This window comes from Coffea arabica, chromosome 2c (assembly GCF_036785885.1).
Source record: "Coffea arabica cultivar ET-39 chromosome 2c, Coffea Arabica ET-39 HiFi, whole genome shotgun sequence".
In the NCBI taxonomy this organism is placed as follows: domain Eukaryota; kingdom Viridiplantae; phylum Streptophyta; class Magnoliopsida; order Gentianales; family Rubiaceae; genus Coffea; species Coffea arabica.
Genome location: NC_092312.1, coordinates 12,429,221 through 12,438,328, shown reverse-complemented (window position 1 = coordinate 12,438,328; position 9,108 = coordinate 12,429,221). Strand labels below are relative to the sequence as shown.

At 36.6% G+C, this 9,108-nt stretch overlaps 2 protein-coding genes across 2 annotated transcripts; both read right to left on the bottom strand.

Annotated features, from left to right (window-relative positions):
• Positions 1–399: 399 nt before the first annotated feature.
• LOC113726082 (glutaredoxin-C9-like) lies at positions 400–1,271 on the bottom strand. Its single transcript, XM_027249598.2, has one exon. The coding sequence runs from the start codon at positions 1,162–1,164 to the stop codon at positions 706–708; it is 459 nt and encodes a 152-aa protein (XP_027105399.1). The 5' UTR covers positions 1,165–1,271; the 3' UTR covers positions 400–705.
• A 4,287-nt stretch (positions 1,272–5,558) lies between these two features.
• Positions 5,559–9,013, bottom strand: LOC113723914 (prohibitin-1, mitochondrial-like). The gene is made up of 8 exons (XM_072076752.1): positions 8,938–9,013; positions 8,844–8,892; positions 8,244–8,265; positions 8,072–8,158; positions 7,827–7,943; positions 7,288–7,458; positions 6,776–6,988; positions 5,559–6,658 (listed from the first exon to the last, which is right to left on the bottom strand). Exons 1-8 carry the CDS (start codon positions 9,011–9,013, stop codon positions 6,410–6,412), a joined length of 984 nt encoding a protein of 327 aa, XP_071932853.1. The 3' UTR covers positions 5,559–6,409.
• Between the last annotated feature and the right edge of the window lie 95 nt (positions 9,014–9,108).

Below are 9,108 nucleotides of genomic sequence, written 5' to 3'. Positions count from 1 at the left end.
GTTAAAATCTGAAAATGATATAATCATCCTGATGATCATCACACTAGGGTTTTGATGATGATGAGCCATATATATTTTCACTGATGATATCGATGAGTGTGTTTGGATTGTAAATTATTACACTTTATTTACATACACTGATTTGCTTGCATCATCAACACATTTTTCAATTATTTTTTTATCTCACATACATTATATAAAAAAAGTAATACTGTACTTTTTTCACAAAATTATCTCAAATAATTTATAATCCAAACACACTAATCTCCGTATATATATATATATATATATATATGCCAGAGATATATACTCGTACACCTCTTATGCAACCACCATGTCATTGCAATATAGTAATAATAAGAATAATAACAATAAAACAAGAAGAAGAAGACTTGATGATTTGCTTGGCTAAATTCTATGAATTGTGAAGATAAACTTGTAAAGGATGAAACATATACGATCGGAAAGAGTTTAAGAGATCAAAATTACATGATCTGCGGGTCCTAAAACCTTATCCTCTACACAAAGAAGAAAAACAAGGAGATCAGTGACGAAATGTCTCCTGCCCTGCATATCTCTCAATATTGAAAACTTACGGAGAGAAGAAACAAACCTAAGCATATTAACCACCTAGGATTCTTGCAATTTAAAATATACATACATATATATATATTGAAAGACTTTTGGCAAAGACAAAGTCAACCGTCAAAGCCACAGAGCTCGAGCTTCTCTCAACATAGGCACCAATTCGCCGGTAATATGTGTAGCCATCACTCTTTCTAACCCTCCAAACAACTTTCCGCCCACAAAAACAGCCGGAAATTGCACCTTCCCATTGCCATCCCCTTCCAAAACGCCTGCGATTTTCGATAGCTCATCGATTATTGCCCCTTCATCTTCCTCGTCAACGTAAAAAATGGTGGGATTAACGCCAAGGCCCAGCAACAGTTGCTTGACAACATAGCACATGCAGCACCCTCGTCTCCCAAACGCAATCACTGCATTTTCTGATACCAGTCTCGTTACCTGACTGGTACTACTTGTCATACCATCATTTTCCGCACTTTTGCTACTGTCACTTAGCTGTGACTCGAGGCTGGTGGAGCCGCCGGCGGAGGTTGCGGTGGTCGGAGGCCAGGTTGTATATGGTGTTGCTTGCTGCATGGTGGTTTAATTTCTACTGTCTACCCTTTTTTTGGGATTTTTGAGAGAAAAAAGTGATCATAGCTAGGTGGTGTGGTGGAGGGGGGGCTTTTGATAGTGGGTAGGGGCTGATGGGAAGACTATATATATCATAGGTGGGGCGGAGAGAAGCTTGGTAGACCATAACGTCAATGGAAATTACGTAACGTTAGACGTCATAGGTACTGTTGGGACCATGATACTACGTCACTGATTTGCTAAGGCAAACTCCAAGTGGCTGCATACTTTTAATTGCGGCCTTCCATTTTTTTGTCTCTTTTTGATGTTGACAAAATAAGCAAGGAAAATATGATCTCTCTCTCTTTTTTTTTTTTGGGATAATTCGAGGTATTTTTAAAACTTCAACAAAATGCTAAGTGAAGTTGTTATAAATTTTATGGAAGATTTCTGAAATCATTCTATTATTTAATGTAACCGCCCCAAAAGGAGAGCAAGAAAAAGAGCAGAATCTTCGTACTAAATAATTGATGAGAATACGATAGAGACAACGCGCTTTTTGGAAAAGCGTGATTATCAAAGTGTAGAATTCTCACTGGATCACCGACCACGGAATCACGGGATTATCTTATCACTAGAAATTAACAATAGGAAACGATCTACTCGTATCCTAAACATTAGGAAAAAAATAAAATAACTCAACTAATGTGAAATTGTTATCCGGATTTTGACCATTAGATTAGACTGAAGCCCATTTGCTCACGCTTTGGGATCCTTCCATCCTTTTTTCTGTTAAGTGGTGTTTAAGTGAGCGTGCCCATTTTGCACTAACCTACTCTTAATCTTAATTAGGCTTGGTTTTTCGATTAAAGAGATTGTGTAAATAATCATTCTGCTGATATTACTACTCAAAAAATAAGTACCACTAAGATATTGACTATGGAGTTTACAGTAAAGGGTTATGCACCTACCATACGAAGAGTTGAAATTGAAAATTTCGTATACAATTGCTTTCCATGTTGAAGAATTCAAATGGAGAGAATTTCTAGAATTCTTCGACAAAATAGTAGAAAGAAGAACTGAAATATTCTTATGCTGTACATCATGTAGAGCAAGTTAAGGTGATTGAATAACCTAGTTTGAACCTATCAAAAGCTGCAACATCCAAAGTTTGAAGTTAAATTTAACCTTGTGGATCCAACTTATAATATGCTTTGTTTGGCTCCGACATCGATTGTAGATGGGAAAAGAGAATAGATATGGTTCTTATGATGGAAAAACACACACATATATATATATATATATATATATATGTATTGTAGTCTTTGATCCAATATGGCAAAAGTATAGATTATTTGCAGTAATTTATCTAAAATAGAAGTTGACCTTTCGGAGGGCAGTATCATATCAACCCCTTCCTTCTCTAGGTTCTAAGTAGTAAAAACACCAAGACATAAAGAAAGTTTAGAGGTTATTAATAAAAGCAGGGGCTGGCATCCCCACCCGGTAAGCGGGCTTTGCTAAAAAAAAAAAAAAATTTAAAGTATTATTGTGATAGGTTAGTGCAAATAAATATTATCCCATTTCTTGATTTTGTCAAATTACTTATGATGTGCTAGCGAGTTGAAGTAGCCTTGAAGAAGGCCCAAATTATCCTGTCGAAAAGAATGTATAAAGTAAAGGATTTAAGGGTTAGCAACCCAAAAAAAAAAAAAAATCAATTTATTGGATCGATGCTGATGTTGGGACTCTAAAAATTGAGCTCGTATGATTTAAATATTTTTTTTAAAAAAAGTTGCACTGTAGTATGTATTTCAAAAACTTGTTTTATTGTATCTTATTCGACTATTAACGACAGCTTTGTTGAGGAGAGGAATTCCGACACATCAGCATTTGTCTTTGCACTGTCGAAATATTTGTTGGACACGTCGACACGAGGACTGGACTGAACGGATAACGTCCATGCATGAGCATTACTGAATTTGCTATATTGACAATTTCGGAAAGAAAAAATAATTGCTATATTGAACAATACTACTCGAACTTGTGGCGCCCGTTACTCTATCTTTTGCTCTCATGTTTGGAGATAATTTCAATTTTCCTGGATTTGCAGTGAGTTTTTCTCTTTTTTTTTTTTTAAATAAGAAGGAAAGTATCACAAAGAGAAAATTATTATAACTAGAACAGATATAAACAGTCAAATTTTAGATTTTGCTATTATCTTCGGAAATATCGTCAAATTTATGTTAAGTATTCAAGACTTTTGCTCTCATGTTTGGAAATATTATTGTTAGAAGTATTCAAGATTTTTTTTTTTGGACAGTAGAGTGATAAGTAAAAACAGAGTAGAGTATTATAGTCAAAAAGGAGAAAATAGATTCAGAATAGAGTATTATAATCATGTAAGGGATTTTTGGACTATATTAATGACTAATGAAGGATTTTACCCTTTTTCTCATTTCCATTTGATTTTGATCGGATGAATAACAAAAAAGGTTGTTATGGGAATAAAGTATGAAATTGAATCATTTTAGGAATATTTTTTGTGAAGGGAAATAACCTCCATATTACTTTACACGAGTAAAAGATCAATTTGCCAGAGTACATGGAATGTAATAATGGTTGGAGAGATTTCTTCTTTTCTAAACTAGCTAATTAATGCAACCGTAGACGGTTTAATCAATAAAAAAGGATAAGATTATAGACCCATTAATTGCACATACAATACAATTCAAACAAGATAATAAAGTTTTGCTTGTCTAATTGACAACACCGGATTTGTTAAAGACTAACTACCAAACCTGTTAACTAATTAATGCGTAAAATGTCGCCACTTGGGCCGGTGGCCGTTGTCCTCTTTTACCAATTTTGGATCGTCCCAAAAAAGACTGGACAAAAAGCGTAGCAATAGTGTTCACCGAGGTGGAAGTGATAAGGCGTTTGTTCCACGCGCACAAACGTTTCTAGCGAAAAAACGTACAGACATGAGGCGGCTGCGATTTCAACCGTAGGTGGAATCACGCGCCGGGAGTGGGCTGAAGTAGCCAACGATCATTGGCTCATCCGCTCATGGCATTGGTTTAGATGAAAAATTGCGTTGCAGGATTAATGGAAATTTCCAAGACCCGTTCTGCTCCTTTTCTTTGAATAGGTAGCTGTTGACCTAAGTCAACGCCTGATCAAAGCACTCACTTAAACCTCTGGAAGATTTGAATTCCAGAGTTCATGACTGGATTTAACAAGAAAGAGTACATTTTCCAATTTTTTTTTTCTTTTAGACAACCATAGAAACATACAGTTTTAGTTTGAGATAATTTTCGATTTCAGGTTGCAAGGAACACGGTCAGGTAACTTAATTAGGTGCATGATAACAAAACCCGTGTTTGGACAGGAGATTATTTGAAAAAAAAAAAAGTATTTGAAATAATATCGTAATACTTTTTATAATATGACGTTTGTTTATATCAGATGCAAAGGTGATAGAAAAATGTATTTACGAAGAAGGTAAGTTGAATAGATATTTTACAATAAAGTAAACTAACCAAACCTTTTCTACGAAAATCCACGTTTATTGTGTGTGATTTTCTTGACTGCTGACTCCAATGAAAAGAGAGCCCTTCTTGGAGAACTTCGCCAGAGGAGGATCCAAAGATTAGAATAAGAGGCAAAATTGACGTCGAGAAAAACATTTTGAAAGCCAGGACAGGTGCACCTTTCACCATGTCACTAGCAGCATGGTTACTATTTGAAGTTTGAATTCTCCCTTCTTCCGCACTTTTATGCCCACACAAATCCAGTCGCTGTGGAATGTTGAAGGGCACATCTTGTGCCTGCAGAGCGCTATCTCGAGGAATATTATGGAAGAGAGACGATCCGCTCCTCTTTTGTTGTCAATTATAATTCTTCCAACCCCTCAAATTGACGAGTGACAATCCCAATTAAGGGCATAAAAACGACAAGGAAGAGTTAGATAGCAGCAGTGATCCCATGTTTTTTTTTTCAAAGCTAGCAGTGATCGCATTTTCAACTGCTAATTTTTTTACTATAAAAAATGAATCAAAGGCATTCGGCTGGTCAAAGTCTAGACGGACAAGTAAAGTAGACAGCAGCAGCAGCAGCAGCAGCATGAGAAAAGATGAAGTAGCCAAAAGGGACCTGGAAGCTTTCACACCTCATTGGGAACGTCAGAAATTGAATGGTCGCTTAAAAAACGATATAAATACGCACTAAAGAGGCCCACCGACTCTCGAGTTTGTACATCTTGTGACTTGTAAAAGGTTTTTAAACTTTTTTTTTCTTTTTTTTTTTGGGCCTCCACGAGCCGTCTTCTTGTCTTCAATGAATCTATCGACCTAACGTATGGAAATAGAGATAAAACTTGGTCAAAAGAGTGCCCACCACAAGCACATAGATGGCATTTAATCCAAGGCCACAAAGGATCAAGAAGCGAGAGTTGCTCCTGGTCCCAAGTGTTTGGGTTCAGATCATTTTTGTTCTCCGAAGGACAACCTTGAATTTGGGGTGGAACAAGTCTTTGGGACATGAGATATGAAAAACCACGCCAAACACACTTCTAATTGCTATCCTTCAAACTTTTGACTTCCATCTTATGTGCCTTTCCCATTCCGTTATACAACTCCACAGCCCCACATAACAAGGAAAAGCATGACAATGCAGAACCGGGTTCAAGATACAAAGTCCAACTATGCCATGCGACGGTGAGGAAATAGAAAAAGCCCCCCCCAATCTACTCTAGATTCAGATAGCAAACATGTACGATTTACCCAAACGTGGTTTTGTACTCTCCTGTCTAGACATCCCAGAATTTGGAAAAGTTGCAAGAGTCCCTCAATGATACACTGCTATTAGCTGCCAAGAAGTTGCAAAAAATGTAATTCGTTACACAATGAAACATACATACAATGAAAATAGAGGATAAATTAACAAGGTAAATGACTTCAGTCTGCTTAAAGCAGTATATAGTTGTTAACCTAAACGTCTTAATAAAATCACAGCCTTGTGAACACCAAAAGGCTTAAAGATTTTGATGGCCATACTACACCAGCCGTTCACAAAGTCCAAGAATGTGATGAGTAAGAGCATAAATATTCCAGCAAATGTTGACTAACAAGACAAAGAATGCTTAAAGTAGTTAAATGACCACATCACTTGCCTTGTAAAGTAATTAAGTTTTAGAAATATCTCTACTGTTTAATGCTGAACGGGGGCTTGAACACTCACTATGGCTATCAATAATATCATTCACCACCTACCTAAAGATCCCCCAAATTAAGAAAAGCTGAGATCCTTCGCAATTCATTTTCTCGATCAGACTAGAGGTGGACAAGTTCATTCCCTGAAGGTTGAGCAACAGGTCATCTGAATTCAAGTACACGCGATTAGCAGAGTTTGATATTGTTTGAGCAACATCCTTTGAAGCCTCAATTCTTCTAAGTTTGATAAATGAAGGGTTTTCTGCGGTAGCTTTACCAATTAGCTCTGCACTCGCGGCTTCACCCTGTGGTTACATGTTTTCAGTACAATAAGAGAGATGAGAGAGCCACGGGATGAAAAACAGACACAACAAAACTTTGCACATACAATAATGTGTAATTAACTGAAGAAATTATTTTACCTGTGCTCTGATTATTGCACTTTTCTTCTCCTGTTCAGCTTTTTCCACAACAAATTTAGCCCTCCCAGCTTCTTGTGCAGCTATTTGGTTTGCCTCGATTGCAGCAGTAAATTCCCTTCCAAAAGTCAGACTAGTTATAGACACATCATCAAGTGCGATGTTAAAGGAAGCTGCTCTTTTAATCAAAAGGCTTCGAATCTCCTGACTGACAGTCTGCAGAAACAGTAATCAATAAGTGTAAACCTCCTGTAGTCTTAGAAAAGAGAAAACAGGATCCAATGAATGTATCATTGAGCGCAACTAAAAACTAAGCACCTGACAGATACCTGTTGGAAAGATCAATGTATTGATCTGACTGTCATACTTAGAAAGGCTCGTGTTTATGTCACCTTCATGTTTATGTGACCGATGAAATGCACTTCCAGATAATAACAAGTTGTTGTATATCAAAAGTCTCTCTTTATTCTCCTTACAGTTATAGACCTCTGCTGGAGCAATTATGTGGTCCTCACCTCTCTTTGAGTTATGAGCTGGCTTGCATTGTACTGAGTAACAACGGCCTTCAGAGTTTCATGAACTATAGACGGCAGGACCCGTTCATTGAAGTTTTCACCAAGGCTTCGATAGATGGTTGGTAGTTGATCTGCCACAGGGCGCGTAAGAATGCGAAGAGCTATGTTAACCTGTAAGAAAATGGCAAATAGGAAACAAGTCGAAGATCCAAGCATGAAACAAATAGAAAATAAGACTCCTAAACTGCTCAGAATTTGGAACAGCCAAAATGTGGTGCATGAGAAGAGAAGGCTAGAATAGATTCCCAATGGTGAAACCGTTTCTTGCGATGTATGTTCTCAAGCTGGAAACAAATATAGGAGAGCTCGGATATTCTAATTTCTTTTGACAACTACACTACGGCAAGGTTTCTTTTAGCTTAAAATGGTGCATGAGGAGCATTCATTAAGTTAATTAGGTCAATAAAGTCCACCTTCAACAGTTTATATAGGCAAAACAGTATATTAATTGTAAACTTAATAAGCGCAAGAATACTTACCGTTTGGAGATCATGGCTGCCCGAAGTACCCTCAACAATATAGGGACGTGCACGAACATCATAAATTGTGGGTCTTTCAAACCAGGGAATCAGAAAATGAGTTCCTTCAGGGTACACCTACATGATGATGGAGATGTCATTTTTTCCAACTGACTCTTTCCCTTACCCTGCCTTCCTCTCAACATCCAAAAGTAAACATCAAAAGGAAAATTGAAGAAGGATGACATAAGGAGATGAGAAAATACAGAAGTTGGGTCCATCATTATGATTGTTTTGCAGTCCTTGGTTGAAAGAATGAAACAGCAAATATCAGCATATTTTAGGAGGCATTTCTGTTAAAAACAAGATGTTCAATATAAAAGTGATCTATTCTAGTTAAATATGTTGGAGATAATCATACAACTGCTTTTTAAGTACCTGATGTAGAATATCTGAAACACTGTAGAGGATTAAACCATTTCACCAACATTTCAAAGCAATAAATATGCATAGGGTTGTTCAACATTAGCGTTGGCAATGATGAGAAAGGGATGAGTCTTCAGCGATTTTTTTTTTCTATTCTAACTAAGTAAACAATTTACACCCTAAGGAAACCTGACAACTATAAAATGAATTTCAGGCTATGTAACATCAAGGATGCAGGAAAATCATCATTAAACTCAATTCAGAATGAAGCAAAACAGATGCACATATGAATAACATTTTGACGTGATGAGCAGAGTTTCATTTCAAGTGGATAAAATTTCTCTGCTATTTCAACATGAGATAGGAAACATATTGCAGGAAAATAGACAACTGAACATGTAACAATTTTACATTCAAGAACAATTAACCAATTAGAAAAACCTTTTCAGAAAGATTAAGAAGAAACTTAAAATATAAAACGCATTGCAGATCAGAGAACGACAAATAAAAGAAGGTCTAGTTGCAAAAGGAAACTGGGAATTTATAATTTAACATTAACATAGAAGGAACAAAGCTATTTGACATGATAACTATTGGTTTAAGTGTACGCACCTTCTCTTCACACCAACAATACGATTGAATACAGCAGCTCTCTGACCTCCTTCCACATTGTAAAGGCTCTTTGACAAAGTTTATATGGTAGCACCTCCAAGAACTCCAACTTTTATCAGAGCAGAGACCCATCCTGGCAACTTTGGCACATCAAACTTAAGCTTGTCCATATTAGAATTCTACAAAAGCAAGACATTGAGATCAGCATGTAATCATGTGCCAATTTAGAGCTTTGGCGTTCGAGTCAATATGCAAATAATCAAAC

Bases quoted from the DNA above. Each gene is read 5' to 3' on its own strand.
- LOC113723914 (XM_072076752.1), bottom strand. From the start codon at position 9,013: ATGGACAAGCTTAAGTTTGATGTGCCAAAGTTGCCAGGATGGGTCTCT. The intron at 7,459-7,826 runs GTAAGTATTCTT...ATTTTCTTACAG, and splicing joins GCAGCCATGATCTCCAAACG to GTTAACATAGCTCTTCGCAT. The intron at 6,659-6,775 runs GTAAAATAATTT...ATGTAACCACAG, and splicing joins GTGCAATAATCAGAGCACAG to GGTGAAGCCGCGAGTGCAGA.
- LOC113726082 (XM_027249598.2), bottom strand. From the start codon at position 1,164: ATGCAGCAAGCAACACCATATACAACCTGGCCTCCGACCACCGCAACC.